The 27,369-nt window shown below is 37.2% G+C and overlaps 1 protein-coding gene and 1 long non-coding RNA gene across 5 annotated transcripts in view; both read left to right on the plus strand.

Annotated features, from left to right (window-relative positions):
* Positions 1-5,887: 5,887 nt before the first annotated feature.
* Positions 5,888-27,369, plus strand: part of doc2g (double C2-like domains, gamma) — a 41,815-nt gene continuing 20,333 nt past the window's right edge. The window contains exons 1-7 of one of the 3 annotated variants that reach the window (XM_082187313.1): positions 5,888-6,101; positions 7,492-7,915; positions 8,611-8,690; positions 9,881-9,955; positions 17,333-17,442; positions 26,677-26,803; positions 26,933-26,989. In XM_082187313.1, the coding sequence (XP_082043439.1) occupies positions 7,510-7,915; positions 8,611-8,690; positions 9,881-9,955; positions 17,333-17,442; positions 26,677-26,803; positions 26,933-26,989 (855 nt within the window). In that variant the 5' untranslated portion in view covers positions 5,888-6,101; positions 7,492-7,509. The remainder of the gene's footprint in view (positions 6,102-7,491; positions 7,916-8,610; positions 8,691-9,880; positions 9,956-17,332; positions 17,443-26,676; positions 26,804-26,932; positions 26,990-27,369) is intronic. The other 2 variants (XM_082187312.1, XM_082187311.1) reach the window with 2 other exon arrangements.
* On the plus strand, positions 18,156-20,066 carry LOC309511943. Of its 2 annotated transcripts, XR_014210827.1 has the most exons (4): positions 18,156-18,246; positions 18,975-19,069; positions 19,153-19,201; positions 19,322-20,066. It is a non-coding gene; the product is annotated as an uncharacterized lncRNA (long non-coding RNA). The 2 variants fall into 2 exon arrangements; XR_014210828.1 differs by lacking the exon at positions 18,156-18,246 and having other exon boundaries at positions 18,937-19,069; positions 19,322-19,718.

The following is a 27,369-nucleotide window of genomic DNA, read 5'->3' on the forward strand; positions in this document are numbered from 1 at the left end:
TCTGGAAAGTGTTTGGAGTGGTGCTGGATTCTGATGGAAATTCTACAGGTTATGTGCAATGCTCAAAATGCAAGGTGCTGATGAAATATGACAGCAAAAAAACAGTTCTGAGAACTTTCAGTTGTTTGTATTGTTTGTATTGTCAAAAGGCGTGAACATTAAAGGTTGATTTGAATTCCTGTCTGCTGGTCATGATAATACGTGTATGAAAAAAAAGGGGGTGCGGCGGCGTTGGGCCGCGGGCCAGGTTCGGGCAGATAATTCATGTTGATGTGTCGGGTTACATCGGGTCCGGGCTTTAAAAGCCACGGGCCGGGTCGGGTCGGGTTGTAATTTTCAGGCCCGTTGAGAACTCTACACTGGGGCACCTTGCGACCTCATCGCACTGTGTTGGCTTATGAATGGTTTGAGGTTACACGTCCAGCAAGGACGCACCTCAAGTGTGTCAGTAACTGACACAACGTAGAGTTCCCTCGAAAGGGATCTACTCTTCTCACATACTGTTTGTCGCCTAGTATAATAATAATTATTATTCATTTTTATTTGTATTGCGCCTTTCTTAAACTCAAAGCGCTAGCATATAGTACAGTATGTGATTTGGGATGCATCCAAAGATTTGATCAAGTGGTGTTCTAGAATAGGTCATACGAGATTGACAGCTTTTCTGCTTAAGATCCCCCGTTCCATTTTATTCCTTTACATATTTTATTGGACCTTTCCGCTTTTAATTCAAGTACACAACATTTTTGGTAGTAAGCTCTCTTAAGGATTTGTTTAGTAAGTTCCTTCCTTGTTAGTCCAAAAACAGCTTTTATTGTTACTAAGCCCAGTGAACAACTCATTGTGGAATGTGCATATAGGTGAAAGACCGCCTCCACAGAAGGAAATCAACGCCTACTTCATCATTGCAACTTTGGCCCCGCCCACTGGCATGTTAGAGGAGAGAAGAGCACCGGGTCATTCACTGGACTAAAAATAACATTATCTTCCAAAGTATCCTAATACTAGGAATATGGTCATTTATTTTCAACAATGTGAATGTCTAAGTTGAGCATTATTTATTTGTATTCGCTACATTTCACTGTGGATTCTTTGGTAAATCAGTCACGATTTCAGCGCAGGCTTTGGAAACAGACTTTTATGATATGGACTCGACAGTAATGCGACCTGTGTTACTTCTAATGCCTGATCTGTGACCAGTGATTTCTGATATGTAATGATTCATGTACAGTCATATTTTCTTTGCCTATGTGTCAGTAAATCAAACCAGTGACTAAACAGTCAACTTCACATTGTTTCTCTTAGTAGGATGAAAATAATCTCTTATTTATACTGATTAAATAATATATAGAAAGTGACCAGAGAACGCTCCCTTTACAATCGATGGAGCTGTCAATCAAACAGTGCAAGTTTATCAGTGACTGAGTTCTGGACTCTCGCCAAAACTCCTGTTATAACAAAGTCCCTTATATCTATAGTATTTGGTTATAATCAACGAATCTCTTATTTACGTTGTGTTTGCACTGTTAGTTATGATGAAAGAAATTGTTAGTGTGCAGAAATCATGTTGCAAAGATGAGACCACTGCATTCATGCACTCAGCTACAATGCTCATCACTGCAACCTTTCATGACACTATCTAAATGCTATAATAACCAATTTTCATGATTAGTTAACGTTGAGAGCTGTTATAGTAAAAAGTGTATACTGTTATAGTGCTGAAAGTTTGTAAAACTTATGTAAAACTAGCTATTTTAGAGATGTTAGCCAATCTCAGCAGCGGGCGTTTACACTGAAGACTCATAACAGACACTCCCCTTCAAACAGAGCATTCAAATCAAATGACTAAAATCAAGGTAGGAAAATGCCTTTTATTTCTAAATTATGACAATTTTGATGTAAAAATCATACTGTCATTATAAGTGCACTTTAGGAAACATTGTAAAACAATGAAACAATGCAGTACAGTACATGACCCCTTTAAAATCTACAACTACTACTTTGGATGCATCAAGTTTATAAATCAGTGAACAAACCTAAACTAGTCATTTTGTCAAACAGAATCAAAAGTTTGGTAATCGAGCATGATTACATTAGTCATGTCACTCAAGACTCCCACCCAGCCTCCCCTAGAAAAGAGTGGGCAAGCTTGTACGTTTCACATATGTGCAAGGGCAACTGTCCCTGAACATCCATCTATTCTCATCGCAGTGTATTAAAAAAAAAAATATATATATATATATATATACAAACAAGATATATACACAGATTACACACAAGATATATCTGTCCGAGAACCCTTTTCAGTTTGTGTATGTAAATCAAGGTGAATTCTTTCTGTCCCATGCTAATGTAGAAACTAGCTCGGCCATAGCATTTGTAATGGGGGATGACAGGTTATTTGTACTGGTGTATCAGCCAGTGATTATTACTTATCTATGCGGTAAGAGAGAGTCAATGCACCATCATCGTGTTTGTGCGTATGCGGCTCTTTCCAGTATGCTCATTTACCTTCTGTCTTTAACATATTCTGCGAATATTGATGAATATGCACCGGATATAAATTACAAACACATAGGCAAATATCTTTTAAATGAGAGACAATCGCTTTGCTTCAGCAGATCCATCCTTTATTGTTTGGTTTTCTAATGTCAGACAGCAAAAATAGATTTTCATACATAATTCATTATTAACACACTATTATTTTGTATTTATGTATGTGCATTTATCACTGCAGTGTTGGATTTATGCGATGAGTCATACTCAAGCATTTATTACTGTATACTAGCTAGGGATTTTAGGAACACGTTTGAATGCTCTAATATCCATGTTATGGTACCTGCGACATGAGATATAGCCCATTGCACAATTGTACTGAGATTGTGACGGTTGACCTTCATGTGACAAGGTGACCTTCGGCTCACCGCTTTCAGCTCAAAAGCAGCAGTGTTTTTCTAATTGCTAATTATTTTTGCAGACGCATTACTAAATTGGTTTCAACGGTGCACAAATTAGCGCCTATGCCAAAAAAACGTAGGGTTCAGACATATCATCTCTCAGTTCGCTAGCGTTTGTAGAATAAAGTGTTTTTCCTTTTTTTGGCATAACTGCTAAGCGTCATCTTTCTTGTCCCTTCCTTACCCTTCTATGGGTTCGTCATGAGGGGTTTACAGGACCTGACTGAGTTTGTTTTTGTTCCTCAGCAAGATTTCTTCTAAACTGTGCCAAGATATGCCATGGTCTGTTATAAAACACCATCGGCAATAAACATGAATATTTTTTTTTTTACAAATGTCCAGTTGTAAACCGTGTATAGTACATTACATTTTTGAGTTAGCTATTTGTTTAAGGGTGGTATTGGTATAGGATTAAATGCTTTAATAAAGTAAAATAATCAGCCAAATAAAACACTTTGTTTTGGGTGTAGAGTGGGCTGTACGTTGTGATGACAGGAACTTTCTAAAACTGCAGAATGATTTTCATGAAACACATTTTTCTGACAGAACTCCTGAGGAGGCAGAACAGTAAATTATGAGTATATCTCTAGCATATCTCAGCACCAACTGGTCACGTACAAGCTCCCATGATGCTTTTTTTTTTCTCATTGTTTCCATAGTCAGTGCTGCAGCAAAGCTTTGATGATGGTGGCTTTTGTGCAGTTTTTCTGTTAGAATAGATACTTTTTCCTGACTAAACATTCTTCTGCTTTTTCTTTACCAGCATTCAAAATGTTTTTTCTTCTTTGTGGATATAACAAAGATTATATATATATATGTATATGTGTATTGATATAATATATATCATATATAATATATATAGATGCAAAAGCCTCTAAGTGCCATCTGAAATTTTCTTCTAGAATTATCATTTTTATCAAGCTCGTATATTTAAGTTCAGTAATTTCACTTAAATGACAATTAATAGGTAATTTTCATTGTCATTTAAGTGAAATTACTGAACTTAAACACACAAGCTTGATAAAAATGATCATTCTAGAAGAAAATTTCAGATGTCACTTAGAGGCTTTTGCATCTGAACTCTTCATATATATATATATATATATTGGATTTATGATTAATAATATTAAAGTCCCCCTGTGGTGAAAATGAAAGTCCCCCTTTATTTAAAATATGTTGTTTATATGTCTATGTGGTGTTTTTAATATGCTTTAAGACAAACCATGTGCAAATTCATGTCAACATAATTGCTGAGTATTTTCTCCTTAAAACTGCAGTGAAAAAAAAAGTCTCAAACCCGCGGTTTGAGATCGCTGGTGTCTGTGACGTCACAAACCTTGTAACCAATCACGTCAACATGCCGGCGGGCTTTAGCATATTATTAACCGTGAACTACTATAGCAGGGGAGTCTCAAGAGGAGCCAGGTTATCCCGGTATATTTTTCTGTTGATATGAAACATCTGGTAGATTTAGCAATATGGCGGATGTATGATGTATATTAGGCTATGATGCCCTAAATGCCTTTCTCCACTGACGTTCTGAGTTGTTCAAAGCGTTTCTAAGGATGCTGTTTTTTTGAAGGCAGCTGTCTGACTCTGAGGTGGCGAACGGGAACATGCTTTGTGTAACATTAGCAATAAAATGATTAGTTATTTGATAACATAGTCAAGCAAAAGGCTAATCATATTAATTACCGTTATGTGTCCAACGTTGTAAAGAGCGACACCATTGTGCAGCGTTTACCTCAGTAAATTGACAGAGTGAATTTCTGAGCTGGCGTGAGTGAGTGGAGGCGGGGCTAATTTGAATATTCATGGTTCCGCGTATACTAAATGAGGCAAGGGTGTAGAGATACATTCAAGCTTTTTTTCACAGGTATTTAAAAAAAAAAAATGTTATTTTGTTGATTGGAGTTTTAAAGGATACGATTATTGACTACAGTGGGACTTTTTCACATGGATTAGTTCAATTACACAAATGTGTGTTTTCTTTTTTTGTCTATTGGTTACAAACACCTAGTTTAAACGAAATTAGAACTGTGAATTTTATCCTGCAAGCTAAAATGTATAATCATTTATATTATAATGCATTTTATGATAATGTAATCATTTCTTATAATAATATTTTAATATCATCATATATTGTTGTTTAAACAACTCAACACAATAAAATCACTCAGGCAAACAAACATTTCATGAGTTTTTGTTTTGTTTCATAATTGCTTTACCGAACATTTTCAACTCGAGAACCGAATCATTACGATTCATTCGAAAACAAATCATTTAGTCCTAGACTGTGTCCGAAATCGCGTAGGTAGGCTACTTATTTTGAATAAGTAATTACCACATGACTGCTAAAAAATATGTTCTATATTATGAATGTGTAGTATGACTGTAATCTGGACGTACTACATTCGCCATGTTGTCATTATCATGTGACCTACCAGTGTTAGTTGCGTTGCTTCACAGCCATTCATAAATCCTCTCCCATGGCCTCATGGGATAGTAAAGTGTCCATTATATGCACAATTCAGAATTTAGGAGTACTGTGAAATTGAACATACTACTTTTGTCACATATTGTTTGTCGCTCTACTATATGTGATTTCGGATGCAGCCTTTCTGAACATCATGGTGAGTTAATAATGTCAGAATATAAAATGTTTGTTTTTAGGTTAACTATTCCTTTAAGGTAATATGGCCATACAGAAAGTGACTTCAAAAAATATTCACATGAGTAGAATTCCGTGACAACTAGCCCCGGCGTTCTGTAACTTCTCTGCAGTTCTTACTTGATCTTATCTTTTTACAAACTCACTATGCCTTTTTTCTTTCACATACATCCTCCGTTTCTCTCTATCTCTCTCTCTCTCTCATCTCAGAGCACTCTCTCATTGTTAAATCTCAGCAGTACTGTGAGAGTGGCAGATCAGTGAACATAGTGCGCAGAGAATTTATAGAAAACGTCACAACCGAGGCACGAGAGAGAGAGAGTAGTGAGAGGGGAGGGAGAGTGTGAGAGGAGGACAGAGAACGAGGGAGGGTATATTGATACAAAACGACGGTGGTTTCTCTTCAGTGTGTGTGAGAGAGACCATGAGTGGAGACAAGATGGAGTGCTGGAACAGATGAAGACTGTCATTGGGTGAGTGTGTATGTGTGAATATGTGTCTGAATGCCTTTGTTTTTGTCCACTTGATAATGCAGGTTTGTGTATCAGCTTGACCACCTGTTATGTTAGTGTGTGTGTGTCTGTGTCCACATGCACATGCACACATCTGCGTGTCTGCTAGTGATTGTTGCCTGCAGGTGTATTTTTATATGAGTGTACACTGGAACACATTTCTGTGTGTTTATAAGTCATTGTGCACCAGTAGCTGTGTTTATCTGCACTTCTGCTTAACTCTGCGTATGATGTGTGTCTGTTTGTTCTCGCCAACATGTGTATGTTAATGCAGCCTGACAGCCTTTGTGTGCACGTGACAGTGTTTTTTGTATCTTACTAGCCTCATGTGTTGAAATAACTATAGATAGACATCTGTATGTGCAAAGCACAGATATTATCGTTGATGTTTTTTGTGCAACACTTCAATTTTAGTCAAATAATTGTAGAGGCGAAGTAAAACTGTGTAGTACATTGTATTTTTGGTATTTTAGACTTACAATAACATTCATTAGTGTGGCATTGCCAGCAATCACACAAAACAGAAAGGGGAAAAAACTTTGTTTTGCCTCATAACAGTGCCATTTTATCTCGCTTATTCTATTTTTGGCTTGTTAGACGGTCTAGTTCATGAGACAAGAATTTTACGAACTACAGGGAAAGATGTGAAAAACAGAGATTGAAAGGGAATGTGTGAGACAGAGATAGATCGCACAGAAGAGGACTCGTATGAAACAGACTCTATATCTCTGTCCTTAGGGAAGTAGTGTAATCAAAACAGCCGCATTACTGGTAATGAAAGATATTATCAGCACAAAGTCTGTCACACGTCTTTATCTGTCTGGATCAGGGGCTGTGGGGCATTCTTCTGTTTCACTTGTGTCACACCAAATATTTCATTTCAGTTTTGCTTAGGACAAAAATTGGCACCACAAAATTGGTTGGAATTGTGTTAGATGATAAAACATATTTGTAATTAAAAACATAGTTCACCCCAAAAAATGTTTTTGAGAACATAAAAACGATATTTAGCAGACTGTCCAAGCTGCTTTTTTCCCCACAATGAAATTCTAGGGAAAATACCTCTTCTTTTTTTTTTTTTTTTTTTTTTTACATTTATTTTAAAGGAAATTAATTGGGTAATTTACTATTTTTGGCAATTAACTAAGGGTAATTAACTATTTTGCTTTATTTCATTTTTAAAAGTTTAATTTTACATTTGTTTTAAAGGAAGAGGGAAATTATTTTTGGGTCATTTTACATTTTTTAAGTTCATTTAATGATTTATTTATTATTCTTTTTAGGTTTAATTTTTTAACCCATTATTCCTTATGCTTTAAGCATAAATCTCACTCTCTCACAATCTCCACAGTTCTTTCCAGTGGTCCCGATGAGCGTCTCCAAACCACCTCCGCCCCAATCCCATTTCCCCCCCAGCAACCCTTCCTCCCATCTCTCCCTGCCTCCATCCTCCTCTTCCTCCCTCTCTCCCTCCTCCCCTCCTTCCGCTGCGGGTCCCCCCAGCCCCGCTGTGCCTCCCCCTCCCTCCCCGGTGAAGATCTCCATGCAGGAGCACTTTGCCATCAATGTGTGCCCCGGCCCCATCCTCCCCATCCCACAGATCTCAGACTTCTTCCCTCGTTTCCACGACTTCCCCATCACCCCCCTTCCTCCCCGGGAGAAGCAGATTTTAAAGGACAAAGACAAGGACGGAGACGGGGACGGAGAGAAAGACCACAAGAGGGAGAGAGAGAAAGAGGAGAATGGAGAGTTCGTCGACTCGGATGACGATGACAGTGAGTTTGCCTCGTGGCTAGTGACTGTTTCACGTTTGTATCCCTTTGCACGTGTATTTTACGCTCCGCTCTTCTTCTAAGTAATCATTTTGCAGATGCATTTTTCACAAAGCTACTGACATCCCTCTGGAACGACCTGAGGGTTAAGTGCTTCTCTCAAGGACACAATGGTAATAGTACCTGGTGGAGTCCTTGTTGGCTTCGAACCTACAACCTGTGTCATTACTAGCCCAAATCTTTAACCACTAGACCACATCAGCCCAATCACTTTCTTTCATTGCATGCTTCTCTATTACATAACTCCCCACATAGATAAATCCATTGACATTTCTTGTTCTGGATTCCTTTTGTTTGACTGACTGATTTTATTCACCAGTAAGCAGCCAATGAGGCATGTGCTCTTCCCATCTGCCTGGACCTGCATCTCACACTGTTCAGTATTGATTGCTTTGTGTGGTGTTGGCCGGATTGGTGTGAGTGTGTGAGATAACTGAGGTACGCGATCGGAGTGTTAAATACTTCATTAGTCTCTGTAATGGTGCATAAACATTACAAGCCCTCTGTATGTGCACAGCCCTGATTAGGTCGTTACAGGCAAGACTGGTTCCCTGCTTAGTCGTTTGGGTTGTTATTGGCCTCTATTTTTGCTAATGTGCGTGCAAGATATTAAGTTATTCTTTTTTTTTTTTTTTAAGCCTACCTGGGAACTCTGGAATTCAACCTGCTATTTGACCAAGACAATAACTGCTTGCACTGCACCATCCACAAGGCCAAGGTAGGTTTACACACACACAAACACTACTGGGTGTTTGTTCAACTATAGGCATTGTTGGGCTTGTGCACTTTTAAAAATAAACTCTCTTAAAGCACATCCACACTCTCACTCGTTCTCTTAATAATGTCCAAAAGTTAACTTTTTTGTTCTATTCTTCAGAATCTAATGAATTTTTTCACCACATCTCCAATGATGTATTGTGTTTAATAATATTTGATGGTGGAAATTACATTTGAAACATTAAAAAAAAAGTCAGTCTCCTGTCTTGCTATAGCAAATTTTGTAGCCAGCAAGCATTATACAGTATATTTTTGTACGCTTTGCACCATATGGCAAATTTAATAGCTTGTTTGGAAATTACACACAATAAAAAGATTCTGATTACAAATTATATTTTTGTATATTATACTTTAAAAAATTATACTTAATTTTTCCTCACAACGCAAACAAGTGCTTTTGAAAAACCTCAAGAGAAATAAGCCAAAAAGTGTTTGTTGTGGTTAAAATGAATTGGAAACTGAGGGGCAGTCATAATTTAGTTTCACAGATTAGTTCAAATTTTTTAGATTATAATGCAGTAGTTGTAGAATGTAATAATGTATATTTTAGTCTTGGTCTGGTAAAAGAGTAGAAAAGAAAAAAAAAGTAGAATAATAAATAATAAAACAAAAAGAAAAAAGTTTAAATCAAAAACTGGAACATAAAATTGCCTTTAGATGAAGAAACCCTTTTGCACAATTGACATTTTGTGGCATTTAGTCTTTGCTAGGGTACTTCTTACAATTGTAATTATATATTACTCATTATGCAACCATTTGCAAAATACTGTCCAATAAAATGCTGTCTTTAATGAGTATGTTCATACCATTACTATTAAACAGTGAATTTACTAAACACAAAATTTACTTGCATATAATGTGCCAAATGAAAATAAAATATTTTATTTCATGGTGTATCTTCAGTAAGCAAAAAACAAAAAAATAAACAAAAAAACTTAAGTTAAACAGTCTTGACTCTTATGTCACACGCGTCAGTGCGTTCGAGGATTCCCCTCTGGTCAAGACAGAGACAAAAGTGTGCATATTACTGGAAGGATATGATCTATTAACCTCTTACCCCATCAGGACATGTGTGCACATCTTATGTGACATGAAGTCTATGTGCTTTTTTCTGTTTGTTTGTGCCCACAGGGACTGAAGGCCATGGACTCCAATGGACTGGCTGATCCATATGTGAAACTCCACCTCCTGCCTGGAGCAAGCAAGGTCACTGCAACCTTCTCACATGCACACAGCATGGTTAAACTCTCGCAGCACCATCAGCACAAGTTGTGATTCTCTGACACTCACATACACACAGTTCAACACTTTCATTGCACAAAACACACAGGCGTTATGTGCGCATGCATCGCCGGCAGGGCCGCCTGTGAGCACTGAAGCTGTTCATTTGAAGAACGTGTGGTGGAAACTGGTGGATTCAGTATGTGCTTCAGCACTGAATTATTCTCGCTTTCATTTCCTTTGCATGTATCAAAGGCATGACGCTCTAATCTGTTCAAAGGAGGACAGGCTGAGACAGGAGCAGCCAGAAGCGTCCTGTCTTCTCTCCAGCGGTTTTTACTCTTCTCCATCCTCCCGCGCTCTTGTCCAAATCTCTGCCACTATCTCTCTGTCTATCGCCACATGACCCACTTTGACCTTGGAATACCAACACAGTGTTGAGTGCAGGATGGGAGGGAGGGATGGAAAAGAGAGAGAGACAGATGAGGGGGGACAGCAGCAGGTGGTTGTCATGGAAACAGCACAGATTGTTACACGACTCACGTCAACAGAAAAGCGTATATATACAAGAGGGAAAGAGAAAGCGAGAAGCGTCACGTCTTGCGTATGCTTCCATGCGCCAGCCTGGTAAATATCGACCGCGGGGATTATACAGACACCTCTGGGCTTTTAAAAGGTGTGCGAGCCGGAGGTGATGGACGTGTATGCGTACGTCCACCCCTCAGACGTACAGACACGCATGCAAGTACGTGGGTGTGCAGGCATTGAAAGAGCTCTCCTTTTGCCCTTTTACACGCTTCATGGTTTCATTTGCATCCACATGTGATCTAATAAAGGAATAGTTCCTGAACAATTTGTCCTTTACTCACCCTCATATCTTGCCGTATGACTTTCCTTCTTCTTTGGAAGATGAAAAGATCTGTTTTATCCATGCAATGAAAGTGAATGGTGACCATGACTGCTTAGCACGATTTTCAGTAGTCACATCTTAAATTTCAATCTGTTCCTCACATCAAGCGTTGTATGGCTTCAGAAGACTTGGAATATAGTGCAAAAGTACACTGCCCCTCCAAAAAAAGTCGCTGTTTCTATTTAAGTAGGCAAATGTTTAAGAGTCTATGACTGGAACATTATTGCTGTGATTATTATGTTTCTAGCATGTTATATGTTTGGCAACAGTTCTTCTAACCCTAATTGATGGAGTGTGTAGCTTTTCATTTCTTAAACAATCATGTAGGAAGACACATCATGGCCATATTCTAGGATGACAATGTCAAGATGAATCAGCTCAAATTGTGAAAGAATGGCTGGGAGGGAGCATGAAGAATCATTTTCACACATGAACTGGCACCTCTGAGTCCAGACCTTAAATTCATTGAAAGTCTTTGGGATGTGCTGGAGGAGACTTTACAGAGTGCTGGACTCTTGCATTGTCAATACAAGATCTTGACCAAAAATGTATGCACCTGTTGATGGAAATAAATGTTGTGATGTTATTTCCATTCTTTCACACTTTGAGCCTGATGAATCTTGACATTGTAGGACATCGTGCTATTAGGATGTGAAGAGACTTTCAACCAGCATAACAAAAGAAAATTCTAGAACAAATCACCTACCCTGCCTTTAATGTTTAACATTCTACTAGTTGTCAAGAGAAATTAATTGCAACAGTTCTATCATAAAGAAATTGAACACAGTACGAAGGAAAGAAACATTTTCTCTTTTGAAACCACATGTCCAAGAATGTGAATGACGAGCACATAAATACCGTAATGTAAAATTTATAATTTTATGCACATTTAAATGTGATCCATTTCCATTTACTTTTCCAACTAACACAAAATTGGCACAAATTTCTGAGTACAAATGCACAGTGTTTGCATTTATTTGTGCATTAAATTACATATCAATTTGTGTCTTATATTCTGATCTCGCTTTACAATATATTTTTGTCCATACATTTTGGAGACATGTTCTTAAATATGACGCATATATAAAAAACACATACATACATGCAAAGTCATTAATCATTTCCTTATTTAATCATGTTGTATTAACCCAGCTGTTGCACTATCTCGTATCTACTGAAGGTTCCATCGGCACTCGTGCCGTTTCCGTGCTCCTTTGACTTATGCCAGGTACTAAAGCGAATTTGATGTGCGCGCCTGAAAAGGAAAGACATGGTTCTACGTCTAAATAAACTAAATTCTTGTTGAGAAAAAGGAGACAGAAACATCAATTGTGAATGTGAAGGCCAAGCTTAGGTCAGTCCACCCCTGGCCACCCCCTAGCTCCGCCCCTGGTATGAAACCAGAATTGTCCTTCGGGGACAAATTATTTATTTATTTATTTATTTATTTATATATATATAAAAATTATAATTTGTCCCCGAAGGACAATTCTGGTATATATATATATATATATATATATAATTTGTTCATTTTGAATTTATATATATATATATATATATATATATATATATATATATATATAAATTCAAAATGAACAAAACAAAATTACTAAAACAAACTAAAATGAAAACTGAAAATATACAAAATTGTATTATCTAAATCAATATATTAAAAAAATAATACAATAGCTAGTCTCCATCCACTTTCATTGTATGGAAAACAGCATCGTGAACATTCATCAAAACGTCTCCTTTTATGTTTAACAGAAGAAAGTCTCACAGCTATAAGACGACATGGTGATGTGTTAGTTTTGCATGAACTATCCCTTTAACCAACTTCATCTCATGCTGGCACTCCATCAGCATCCCATAAAAAGTGCAAGAAGCAGAAGGAAAAAAAAAGCGAGAGGGAGAGATTGTGGGGCTGGTGAGTGGCCCCTTCTTAGTCGAGTGTATGTATGTGTGTGTGTGTCATCACACAGCATGGAGAATGAGATATCTGAGTCACACACTCTCTCCCAAGCTGCTGCTTTGGGAATCTCACTGCTCTGGGCCAGATGGAGGGAGGAAAGGGAGAGAGAGAGAGAGAAAAGGGGGATGAGAGAAGTGGAAGATGAGGATGAAATATTTAGAATAAAATGCGATAGCACCGATTTGGCAGGAGCAGACAGAGACCGGTGAAACCATATGCTTTTGCAAAGATGAGATGTGAGTGAGGATGTTGGAGAGAAAATAGATGGAAAACTAGCACAGGTATTTAGCCATTTTTTTGTCGATTGAATAAATTATTTTAGTGCAAAACCAGATCATGAGTGATCAACCAATAATTAGTTTTTAATGGCTAACACAGTATTTACTGTTTAAAGGACTATGTTTTTAGTCCAATTCACATCAATTAAGCTTACAGTCAACATGAAAAAAAAAAAAACTTTCTTAATGCACATTTCTAGTCTTATTGTGAATAATTCATCAATACACATTATTCCAAGGTAGAAATAAAGCTGTGAAATATGGGGTCAGTGAAACGGCTTCTCAAACAAGAAAAAATGTAGGTAGACAGTTTGTCCCGCCCTCACTCCAGTAAACACATCGTCAGAGAAGAGATGTCACTTCAAGAGGGAGGGGAAGATATTTTGATGAAAGATTACAAGGTTCCATCAATTAAAAAATAAATAAATAATGGTGTGCACAGATAAATCATTTATAATAAATACTACAATATTCCATAGAAAATAAGAATGGTCAATTTTGATTTCATGGTGACTTTAAATTGATCTTTCTAATCATAAAGAAACCTGGAAAAAAAAAGCAGCATCACAGTCTTCACAAAAATATTAAGCAGCTTTTCAACATGTTTAAATTAATAAATTATATTTTATATATATATATATATATATATATATATACTGTATATATACAGTTATTTTAAATTGTAATAATATTTCACAATTTTACTATTTTTACTGTATTTTGATAAAATAAATGCAGTCTTGGTGAGCATAAGAAACTTTTTTTCAAAAACATAAAAAAAAATGTTACAGACCCCAAACTTTTGAACAGTAGTTTATGTATAGGCCTATAATATGATATTATTTTACCGTACGAACCCATGTTTTGTACTGTTTGGTACTTTTTTATTGATCTGAATGGCAAATTGATATATTAAATGCTCAGTACTATAGTCTTACCATCTGACGCCATCACTGTACCACGGTATTGCCAGAGTATCTGTTTCAATTAAATCAATTGCGGTTTGAATGATGCATCTCTTCCTCATTCAAGTCCCAGTAGCTGTTTGCTCAGCTGGTGCTGTTTTAATGAATTGTTACATGTATTTTTTGCTGATGTCTGTTGGAATTAAAGTGTGTTTATTCATTTGCCGAGCATCCTCAGGGGGCGAGAGAGAGGATAGCCAAGCTTGGCTGGTTCCAGCGTCAAATGCAGCAGTGCAGAGAGTAGAGCAGAGAGAGAGAGAGAGAGAGAGAGAGAGAAATGAAATATGCAGAGAAGCAACATGTTCTTCAGGCAATGAATGACGTGGACTCGCTCTGACGTGGACGCGAGAGAGTCTGCGGTTTGGGAGATTGTGTTTGTGTCTTCACAGCCAGAACGTTTCTTTGATTTAACACTAATTTAACTAGTGTTTAACTAAACGAGCTTTTGGAGGGTAATTGCCCAGTTTGGGGAGTTTAGTATGCATGTCAGGGTATTTTGAAGCTGATTTTTAGGGATGAACTGGAGGGAGTGATGAACTGTGTGTGTGTATGGGGGGGGGGGGGGTGGGTCAGATTTGGCCTACATTGTGGAGCAAACGTCCCCACAAGCAGTGGCATCGTTTTTGAGGGTGTACTGGCTTACTCTGTACTCTAGGCTGGATATGACATGACTAAAGGGGAAAAAACGCTTTTTAACTTGCTTTGTAGTGCTTTGTGTAAGAGTGGTACAGTTTTTGTGTCGTGTGAAAGGGGACTAGGGTACAAAACTTGACCTAATATGTAGTTGTTGTTGATGTGTTTTTTTTATATATATATATACTATGCACAATTTCAACTGACCTTGACAGCCAGTGATCATCATGCATTTTCGTTGTAAGGAAAAGAGCAGTTTTGACATTTTATTTTACAGGACAAAAAGTCATGCATGTTAGGAGCAACATTGGGTGTACATGAATGATGACAGAATTTTTGACTTGATTGAACTGCCAACATTTAGACAAAACACCTTTTTTTTACTTAAAATAACCTTAATTTGCTTAATTTTAAAAGAAGTTTATTTTCGGAAGTTGCATTTAAAACTGGCCTGATGCTTCTGCCCACAAGGATAGTAAAACATGAAATATGGTTTGTGGTACTTATTATTATTTATTATTTATATTTATTTATCTATCATTCTATTGTTCTATCTTTCGTTCTATCTATCGATCGTTCTGTCTGTCCATCCATTCAATCTTCATTTACATTTATTAATTTATCAGACATCTTTTTTATCCAAAGCAACTTACAAATGAGGAATACAACCAGCGATTAATCTTTGAGGCAATAAATATGAGAAGTGCTAGTTATACAGTTTCAGATATATATCTATCTGTCTGTCGTTCTTTCATTCTATCGTTTGATTTTCTGTCTAGCAATCTATCATCTATCTGTCTAGTTTATCAGTCTGTCTGTCTGTCATTCTTTAATTCTATCATTTGATAATTCTGTCTAGCATTCTGTCTGTCAAAAAGTTGGTCTGTCTGTTGTTCTTTCATTCTATCATTTGATGGTTCTGTCTGTCTGTCTGTCTGTCTGTCTGTCTGTCTGTCTATCTATCTATCTATCTAGGGTTTGGGATTAGTCTTATTTAAATGTAAATACACAGTAGAGGTTTATAGTATGTCCTCATTTAGATACTGTAGCTACATAAACAAGTGAATGTTTGTGAGTATGGGGGAGCAGATTTTAGGGTAAGACACAGAAGGGGTGATGATTTTGTGTGTGTGTAAGACAGAAGGGAGGTGAGCTGGGGAAAGCCTCCTGTCCTTTCTCTCCTCTGCAAAGTAGGTGAGCAGATGTCTGCCTTTCACCTGAGGGAGAAGAGATAAATGATGTTTCCTCCTCTGTCCTCCCTGACTGACTCTCTCTCTTCATCTTTCCCACTGTCATCTTTTAACCAGATGCATCATGCCCATTCAAACTGGGGGCATGTGCCCTATCAGATTTAAAATTCAGAAGTAAATTTGAAATCCAACTTACATCAAATTATTTGTTGTAAATTATTATTATTTACATTTTTGCAGGTAAAATAATGTATGAAACACTGCCACATTCACATATCTAAATTTGGATCGTCTAGCTTAGTTGCACCTGAGTCTCAATTTTAGCAATATAGCAACAAAAAAAAAACACCACTTTTCTTTTTTTTCATCTAATCTCACTTTGGCCACAAAGGGACTACTCCTGCATTATATTGTATTATTTGGCCATTTGAAACTTTGTAGTTTATTTATTTTTTATTTTTTTATAGAATTTTTGTCTTTGTAGTTTTTTTTATGAGTAATGATGTGCCATTTTTATTCTGTGCCCTAGCCAGGTGCAATGAGATAAGATTCCCGTGACAAAAAATAATGGTCTGTTCTCACTGAATACAAAAATGTGGTGCAAATTCACAGCCACTCAGAACATATTTGATGTTTAATGTGCCGTTATGCGCGGAACTGTATTTATAAATATTTATTTTATGTTCATAAAAAAAAAAAAATTAGATCCTCTAGTCTAGTGCAACCTGTGATTGAGTGCTTTGTTCAAGGACACAATAGTGATGAATCGTGGGTTGTACCTTGTAGGAACTGAACCAGCCTTTCAGTTACTAGCCCAAAGCCTTATGCACTACACCACCACCCACTTCACAAAACTAGCTCGACTGAGCAGCAGCCGATTCTAACAGATTCTTTAAATTGAGAAACTATATACAGCAGTGGTAATTTCTGCACAGATGGAGCTTGGGGTGTTAATTATTTCCCCCAAAATGCTCTTAGGTGGTGAAATGTGAAGTAATGTTTATTTTGGGCATGATTGTGCTTCTGGTTTAGTTGTGAGTTTAGTGTTCAGTTTCTTCATTTAAGATGTACTGGGGTAATGTGGTAAAGCCCATCCCCTCATTCCAAGCTAAACTCAAAAGTTGGCAACCCTGCTTTAGAGAGCATAAGGTTTTTGGGGAGTGATGAATGGCTGCATAGGAGAGGTTGTGCAATATCCCTCATTACTAACTATGTGTGCACGCTCCCTCATTTACATTAATCTGGGTTCATCAACATTAGACTGATGGTAAGAACAAGTTTATGTGCGGGCACAGCTGTTGTAAACCCAGCAGAAATTTTGCGTGAGCAGCTTTTCTGCACACTTGTTTTGACCCAGTGTGTCTATAAATTAAATTCACTATCGTTCTCAATACACTCTACCTCTCTCTTTCAGGCAAACAAACTGCGCACTAAGACTTTAAAGAACACACTGAATCCAGTGTGGAACGAGACGCTCATCTATCACGGCATTACGGCTGCTGACATGACCACCAAAACCCTCAGGTAAACACTTCATTCCCCATGATTCTCACCTGCATCCAACTATTTTTGGCTTTACTTGCTCTGCTGAATTCACCCTTTGAATATATGGCTTTCTGTAAAATCCCACGAGTGTCTCCGTCCAGCTTATTAATGACAGTGAGAACATTTTTGAGCCCCATTTGTGTGCTGTGCATGTGTGAATTTCTTTACTTCATGATGTTCAGGTCAAGTCAACTCTTTGTCACACGGAGCGCATTGTGTGTGGGCATGTATGTATGTATGTGCGCATCTTTGACAGCATGTAGTGGACGTCTCTGTGGTGCAATAACACAAATTAGCCTTAAGGTAACACCCACACTTGGGTCTAACCTTCTGTGTAGAGGAATGCTACAATTTGAGCAATAAAACTCAGAGGACTGAGTGAGATGGGGCCATTTCTCTACAAATGTAATAGAAACCCTTCTAATCCACAGCTGGGAAACAAACCTACACTCAAAAAACTCAACTAGCCACTTGCTTGATTTACTAAATAAAAATATGTCTGATTAATAAGAATATAACGAGTTTACTTGTGTTAAATGATTCATTCTTGTTAGTTGGAACTAAATTAAGAAATAATTGAATGAATTAGATCTGTACTTGTTGATTCAATGAGATTGAGGCGCTTCATATCAACAATTCTCTCTGGTGAGTCACACTGCGCATGCTCAGTACTGCGGCGGGAAGTTCGGGGACACGCGGCCGGACTCAAATGTACTGTGGAGAAGGCTGAAATTCCTGACGTTTTGTGAGCGGTCTAATCGTTCTGCATCCTTGATATTGAGGGTAAGTACCTGATATATGTACCTATTTGTAATTATTACTGTGTGATAAAACTAAGTTATTAGACACTGTTGCGATGTTTCTAAGCAGGCTTATTTTCCCAGACGTGAAGCACATGTGTTGGGTTCAATTCTGTGTCTTTGTCGATACGAGTTTCACCTTAACGTTAAAGTGGAATATGGCAACTCTAGCAATTTTTTCGCTGATTTTCAGCAAATATAACTCTACCCCAACAATGGGAGGGTAAAACAGGAGATAAATTGAATGCAGACGTCAGAGTCGAAAACATCATACACCCGTTTTTTTCCCGGTTTTTTTCTGTTTGTACGTTAAGTTAATGCAACGTTAGCTAACGTTAACGTTAGCGTAATGTGCCATTTTTATGTTGGCCTGGCCTTCATGTATGTATATCAGCAAAATATTAATTTAAACGTTCTGTATCTAGCCATTTCTGTCTTTTCAAACATGTTACTTAATGCTACCCAGCTTATTGATTACAGTGTGCAAAAATTGTCAAGTAAAATCTATGATGCAGTCGACCATATTTGAAGTGTCCTAATAAATGGCAGTTAAAGTTATGATTGAATAGGTATACATGTTTTATTTATGGAATATACTTATTAATATAAGTAAAACTTTATATTTAGTAACAGCAGCCAGTAGTGGTATTTTCTTTGGCCCATTTTTTTGAAGTCAGTCTTATACACTTTTTTTCTTTACTTTTTTTACAGCGAAAATGATTCTTTTCTTCATACAAAAGATGAAATACATCACAATATAAAGCTGTCCCCATGCTCTTCTGGTGTGAACCTCACCTTAATTACATGTAAGTAGTTTTTCTTAACACTCACATATAATGTATAACTAACTATCCTTGATTACTGACCTTTCCTTTTCTTTCTCTTTCAGTGACGTGTATGTGGCAGTGCAGGCAGTGTGTTACAAAGGAGAGTTGTAGGTACAAATTGCTTAAGCATTATAAACTACACCATTGTTTTGGAAACGACAATCATTATGTTTGTGTATATTTAAATTGTGTATATTTAATAGTCATTCTCAATGCATTTTCTTCCCACAGAAGCTGTGGGAAGCTGTGCCGCCACTGAAGTTTGAGTTAATCTTGTCCCCACCCCACAGAATGACACTATACATACCCGAAGAGCCTGTGTCATCAAGTCTCTGTGCACCTACTTGAATGAAGACCCTGAAAAACTAGTGAAGGCATATTTGGTGAGTTGATAAGAAAATACAGTTTTAAAAGCCCATTGAATCTGTACTTGGGCCGTGTTTTCCCCTATTTGCTACAACAAACATGTGACTTGAGAGAACACATAACTTTGTCAAATAACTGAGCTGGACAAATTGTTTATTTATAGGAAACTGATGGTACACAGTTCTTATGTGAATTGGTTGATGCACGAAAACAAATATTTTTTTATTCAAATCGGTTGAGCTCTCAAGGGGCCTAATTTGCATTTAAAAAAAATGGCATCAGAAACTGTACATGTATGCTTTTGTTTTATTGCAGTGCATTATATTCCAAAGTGGTTCTAATGTTTTAGCCACCTAATTTATTTTAAATATGGTGGCCAAATAAATTATTACAATCTTATAATATAATGCACCACATTATACTCCAGCACCCACTGTGACCTCAATAATAAACAGTAGAATTATCACCTTTCTGACAGTTTCATCTTAAAAACTGAATAATTATAACCTTGTAAATGTAGGATTCACAGCAGAGCTCCTGTATTGGATTGAAGTTTACTTTACAGGTTTACCTAATAAAGTGGCCAGTGAGTGTTTAAGTGTGCATTTCTTGTAATAAATATTTGAGCTAATTTTTGCTTGTGCTCTTATCCCACAGGATTCAGAATTTGAGTCACATAGTACCATGGAGCAAACTGTGATAGGAGTGTATGTCATACTGAAGGAGGGAGCGCTGCCTAACGATGACCCAGCAGACATTGGTGTCCTTGAAGGTGTGGAAGTGCTCAGTGACTTGAATAGTCAGGCTTGTGCTCTGTTATTTGGACTGATATACTGTTTGAACCTGAGCTACCCACCAGAGCTCAAATGCACTTTTGAAGTCTTGCAGAAGATCTTTCTAAATCTAAATGGACAGATGTTGTCATCCAAGGCACAGTTCCTCAAAAACAAGCTTTTGGAGTAAGTGAGCTTGAAAAAGATGGACTGAGACTACAACAGTGTTTTACCAAAGGGACAACTGACTGGAGCAGTTGTTACACACTTGCTATAAATTCATGTTTGTTCAAATTTTACTTTTTTTGTGTGTGTGTGTCAAGGCCAAGGTTTACACTTACAAATTCCCAAAATGGGTATTATTAAAATGGCTTAATTTTTAAGATGTGAAGGAACATAAGCTACACTGGTAATTTAGAATTATCAAAATAATTTTCATGTGATTTCATCACAGCAAGCTGCTGTAAGGTTTTTATTTATTTAAGGTATGTATTTATTTATTTTTATGTTTTATATATACACCAGTATTTCATCAGACAATCTTTTTTTATTATTATTTTACAGCTCAAATTGTTACTCACAATTGTTTGTTAAATTCATGTTTATTTTCAAATGTAACATTTTTCTGTATCAGGCCATGGTTTACCTTACAAATTCCCAAAAAGGAAAGTGTTAAAATTGCTTAATTTTTAGAAGTGTTAAGAAAAAAGGGGCGTTAAAGTCTTGCAAGCGTTGCTTGGGGATCAGTTTTCTCAAGAGCCAAGATTTTGTTAGCTAAATGTTTCTTATATGTCATGTTACAAACACTCAGATGAATGGGATACTTAAAGTGAAGAAAGCAGTTCAGACTTAACTGGTGCATGTTAAAGCCCAATTAAAAAAAAAAATTTTTTAAATTGTTTGCATGTTTTCTGTGTGTTTTTTGTACACTCAAAGTAATCTCACTAAATTAACTAAGAATGAACATGTAACTCAAAAAAGATTAAAATTAGTTTAATGGAAATGTTAATATCATGTTTAACCAACACATCTATTTTGTGTTCAAATAATATGATAAAGGTTGGTTGACTTAACTTGGTTTGTTTAGATGGAATATAGGTGGCATGATAAAATCATGTTCATCCAATGAATTTTTTTTTTGAGTGTAGCAGGAGCTCTCGTAGGATGAGAGAGAGGGAGAGATAAAGAGAGAGTGAAGCTATTTGCCTTACTTGTTCCACTTTTTGGTTGAGACCGTGAATAATTCTAGTTTCATACTGAAATGGTTTTTAACTCGACCCCGATTTACCTCAGCACTGGAGAAATACCTTCAATCCAGAGATTTTTGCCTCCGCAGTGAAACTGTTTAACACAGAAGCTTCTTGTAAATAAAAAAAACAATTAGATGCATAAATTCTGCCAAAAGTGACACAAGCCGAACTGTTTCTCGTGGCGAACATGGATTCTTACCACTTTTGAATCCCAAAGGATGAGTTTGATTTGATGATTCTTTACGCTCTGTTACGCTCTGTGACCATCATTCTGAAGAGCAGGTTGTTGGAGCCCAAGGCGTAGATGGAGTATGTCACCACAGGCAGCGTCAGCACCTTGTCACAGTGGCTGTGTCTGGGCTATGACAGCTGGCTAATCTCAAACCCGACTGCAGTCGTTCAGTGCAGGGAGAGGTGGCAGGGATGAATATTTTACGTATAAAATTCCAGAGCAAGTATTTCCGTATTTACTGTATTTCCTCCCATATGGCCCCCTATCAATAAATGTCCTTTCTTTCATCAGCTTTTGTCATGTGAATGTAATTTCTCAATGAGAACAATGACTGCTGTTGGCAGGGAATTTTTTTTTTTTTTAAGAATGGCTGCGTTATCAATAGTGCTATTGTGCCATTATATAAAATCATCCTATGCTATTAGTGGAGTCATTATCATAACGGATGTCACGGAAGCATACAGTTGGTGTGTTCATTGTTTATTAGTAGACAGTGTGTGTTGAGCTGTGGTCTTTTAGGAGCCTAGCTGACAAATTTGTTTTGCCACATTTTAAAAACACCTTAACCAGATGTGACACATTTCCAGTGTCATTTTTCTGTCCTCACTGAAAGTGAAAAAGCATGATGCAACAATCGCAGCTAATCAGAGCAATTTCATGTTTAATTTTGGTGAAGGAATTTGATTCATTGTAGTGAAATGAATCTTTGAATCTGTTCACTATTGAATCTATATATCTGTCTGTCTGCCTGCCTGTCTGTCGTTATATCGTTAAATTGTGCGGAGCAGATTTAAAAATTTGTTAAAGAGGACCTATTAGTATAATACAAAGTCTATTTTGTTTTTGGGGTCTTCTAGAATAGTTTTTTTTTCATGCTTGAATGTTAAAAAAACACCTTGTTTTTTACATTTTTGCAGCACCTCCCTTTCCAGTCTGTCAGTAATGGCCCCGATATACTTTAAAGGGCACCTATTATGCCCCTTTTCACAAGATGTAAAATAAGTCTTTGATGTCCACAGAGTGTGTATGTGAAGTTTTAGTTCGAAATACCAAACTGATAATTTTTTACACCATGTTTAAATTGTCACTTTTTGGGGCTGAGAAAAATGCGCCGTTTTAGTGTGTATCCCTTTAAATGCAAATGAGCCGCTGCTCTCGGCACAGAGGGCAAAGCCTCACAAGCTTGTTCTTCAGTGTCAGAACAATCTCATCTTACGGAATGAAAATATCAAAACAGAAACTCTCAGTAGCTGTGTTCATTTCGACCCTGAGTCAGACGATAATGCCCACAGAGCCAGAGAATATATGGTGCATGAAGATAGAACAGGTATAGTTTAGTTTAACTACGGTTATAACTTATTTTTCATCTTGCTTTTATCCACTATTAGTACAAGCCTGTTGTAGCGGACCGCCTCCTAATGATGGCCAAACATTTACTGATGATTTTTATGAAGTTTATTGTACATAACACAAAAGATGAAGTGTCAGTTTTACTCCAGAAAATCACTGTAAGAGATGAATAAACACAGTGTAAGAAGTGCGCATTAAAGTCTTATCTATAAACTCCTCTCTCCCTTTCATTATCATCAACATACACAGCGAATTACACAAAAACACTCGTTACAACCAACAGTAAACAAATATATACATACTTAATGCCTTTTCAGTGGGTGCTTAATAAACTGGTGAACTTTATATCCGTAAAACAACTCTGACGAACTGTAATAAAGTGCGTGCTCTGCCTTTCATTCCTGCCGTGATTAGTGACGTTAGGCCTATCGAACCGGAGACTGTAAGCTGGATCACGAACAGTTGGTACAGATCCATCCTCGAGTAACAACGGAAGTAAATGACGACTGCTATGTTCATTCTTACATCGAACAACAAAACACCGAAATCGCTAAGGGGACATTCTTGTCTACAGCTGCTCCGGTGTCAAAACAATGGTGGACTGTGTACAGTTCACTCAGGGCGGGTCTATGCTCAAACTGCAGTGTCCGTTAACAGTCGTGGGCGGGGCCTGTGCAAAAGTACGTCACATTGCCTAGAATCTGAGAACGGGTTGTTCTGAGACAGGGCTTGTGATTTATGGGGATTTAAAAAAAAGCACTGGGTGGATTTTTATCGTTATAGGGTGGCTGTGTACACACACTGCCAACACACATTTATGTTCAAACACCATGTAAAAGTGAATTTTGCGTAATAGGTGCCCTTTAAGAGAAATTGAAGAATTAACTGATGTGATGTCATTTCGAACTAAACCATGCCAAAACAAACTTCGTTTGGAGATCATTTTGGTAGTTCGAAAACAGCTTGCCAAGCTGCGGCTGGTAAACACCTTTGTACTTACATTGTTCCGTGGCGATTACGCAATTAGTAGATATTAGTGGAGGCTCCGCCTTCTTTCATGTTGAAAACTTTTCTGGTTCATTTCTCCTGTTCAGTTGGTTGAGGTGAGACATCCGCGAGTGAAAACATAAACACACTAGAGAGCTGCTTCATATTAGAAAATAAAGTTGTACTTCTGATGAAACTAGACACAGAGACTGTTTTTCATGTTTAATACGGTAAAGCTGCTTGATTTTAAGCTATCGTATAAAGTGCTATATAAATAAACGTGACGTAACTTGAGTGCTGAATTGTAGAGCTTGTGCAAACATATCCACGTTGCTATAAGATGCTTTTCTTATGCTTTATTAAAAAAAAAGCTTGCTGTTTTCTCAATTTTGTCGTGTTTATTTTGTTTTTGAGAGTTATTTTGTTATTTGTTAAACGTCGCTCTCAGCAGTGTGGGTGGCGTCAGGTGTTCGATAAGAGTTTATCACTGCTCACGTATTTAAATTTTCATTTTATTTCTAAACGAAGAATGAAAAAGAACTTCGTTGTGAGAATATCGGGGCCTTAACACTCTGTTTAGTTCCTGTCTCCGAAAAGAACAATGTTCTGTGATTGGTCATCCGCTACCAGCATGTTTTGGAAATGTTGTGGCCCTTTCCATAACCGTGCTAGATCCGAGGCGGACATGGCATGGCGACAGCACAGTACTTGCGTAACTCAACCAGGCCGTGGCCCCTTAATTTTGCATTTGCCTTGGGAGGGAATTATTTAAATGAGCTATATTGTGATGGAAGAAAATTTAAGACTACAATCAAAGTGTTTCAAGGAGTTCAGAAACAGTGCTTATTGATATAGAGAATAACTCCCTTTGGAGTGACTTTGTGCTTTGTAACATTGCAGACATTCTTCATTCTTCAAACAGCAACATTATACACTAAAGAAAGTTTTAAAAAGTTTTAAAAAAGCATAATAGGTCCTCTTTAATAAGAAGCTGAGTGTACTGGGTTTTAATTGGTAGCTGATATCATTAATCAAATTAGCATATGAAATACGTAAATGTGAGAAACTCTGAATGACGAGCAGTCATATTCTGCAGAAACCTGTGGAGCTTTTTGCGAAATCCTGCCGGCACAGATTTTGCGTGGGCCTGCCCATGACTCATCTGACTCACAGTTCAATACTGAATAAACATTGAATAGTACACGTCTTCCGGATGTCCTGCGTGTAGGTGACTTCCGTATGCTTGCAAACTCTTGACATAATCACAGTGACTGACATTAATAAGGAAAAGCTCAACCCCGTGAGTAATACATAGCAGCTTCAGGAAGAATGATGACCAGGAAGTGTAGATCACCTGTTATCCACCTCCACACGAGTGTGTGTGCATGTGTTTGTATTAGCATGTGTACACACCTGGCTGGAAGTAATGACTAATCCAGAAAGCAAGAATCCAACAAGATCATGATGTCAGTGTCATCTGCTTATGTGCTGGCTCTTGCTTTCTCGCTTTCTCGCTCTTTGACACCCACAATAACACTTCAGTTCTTTTTCTTCTACATTTGGCTATTTGTCTCCTCACCCTGGCTATTCTCCATCATATGTTCTTCCTCAGTTTTTTATTCTCGGTGCATCTTTGTCGCTGACGTAAAACTCATCTGTCTTTTCTTACATTGTTCACTATAAATTCCTCTCTTCTCATTCTGGTTATTGTTGTTGTTTCTTTTCCTTAATTCCCTCTTTCTCAGATTTACTAAAACAGATTTACTTAGTTTTTTTTTATTAATATATTGATGAAAAAAATAATATAGCTATTTTATCTTATATACATTATTTTTTTTATGTCACATACTTCATGATGTCATCTATGGAGGATTAAAGTCACACAACTGTGTTCATTTCAAGTCAGACATGAATGAAATTTGTGATACGGTTCAGTGAGTCGGATGTTAATTCAGTAAGCAATCTGGTGGATTCAGTGATTCGATTTGAAAGATTCAAAATAAATCTCTGCAGTTGTGGAGTCTTTTGACTCATTAAAGTGGACTCATTCATTAAAGAGATGGCTCATAAGTGTCAACTGAATTGAATCAAATATACTCCGAATCACACTTGTACTGTATTTGCTATTTGTTTTTACACATGCATCTAGCAAGACAAGATGAGATTTTTTTTTTTTTTTTGATCATGTCTGTAAATTATTATGATTAATTTAGATAGCAAACTCACAACTCAGATTTATCTAGTCTTGTTGCTGTAAAATCAGTAGCTCTACCATTGAATAGCGATGCAGGAACTGCTTCAAGATTAATGGTGCGACTAATTTTATACAGCAGTCTAGTCTTGCAGATTTGCTCAATTCATATTCAGAAGTCATTGGAATCTAAATTAATTTTGTCTCTGACAAGCGTTCATTTTTCCTGATATCTGATCTTTTATCAGCACCAATTAAATGGTCAAAAATGATATTTTGGTCAACCTCTAGTCAATACCACCTTCTTCTCAGCTCAGAGTCTCTTCTCTCGAGATATTCTCTTTCTCTCTGGCTGTGCGTGCAACATGCTTAACACATTCTGCCTTGAAGGTTGAGCTGAAGAGTTCTGAGTGCCATATCTCTCTCTCTCTTTCCAGGCTGTGTGTGTGTGATATGGATCGTTTAGGACGGAATGAGTTCATAGGTGAAGTCAGGGTGGCGCTCAAGAAACTGAAGGAGGGAGAGAGCAAGAAATACTACATGGGCCTTGAGAGAATTGCACAGGTGTGTGTGTGTGCGTGTGAGAGAGTGATTGTGGCCGTTGTGAGGTTACGTCCGTTGGAATTTGTACAATGCATAATTTAGTGTTTGGGTATTTACTCTATTATTAATAACCTTTCTATGGTCTTGCAGGCCCGGGAGGGTAACAGTCAGGCAGTGGATCCTGGTTCTCTTGTTGCAGAAGAGGAGGTAAAGATCCAATAATTTCCATCCCATACTTGAGACCTCTGCACACTCCCTATTTACACTGAAACTGCACCAGAATATAGAACACTCACAATCAGGGTACAATGAGAATAAAGGCCCCAGGATAAAAGGGCCTGTTTTTTTTTTATTATCTCAAATTGACTAATTAACCAAAGCACTATCCTGAACACTTGTTTGTCTCTTTGTACTGATAAACTATCCTGCTATCATATTCAGTGGCAAATAGCTGATTGTGAGGCAATTACTTTTAAAATAAGTTTTAACATTTTTCATATATATGTATATCGCTAATGAGAATTTCTTTAATTATATGTCTATTTTAAGATAAAAATATTATAATTTTTGCCTGTACTAATATTGTG

The sequence above is a fragment of the Leuciscus leuciscus genome, assembly GCF_965113295.1.
Source record: "Leuciscus leuciscus genome assembly, chromosome: 13".
NCBI classification, from domain to species: Eukaryota; Metazoa; Chordata; class Actinopteri; order Cypriniformes; family Leuciscidae; genus Leuciscus; species Leuciscus leuciscus.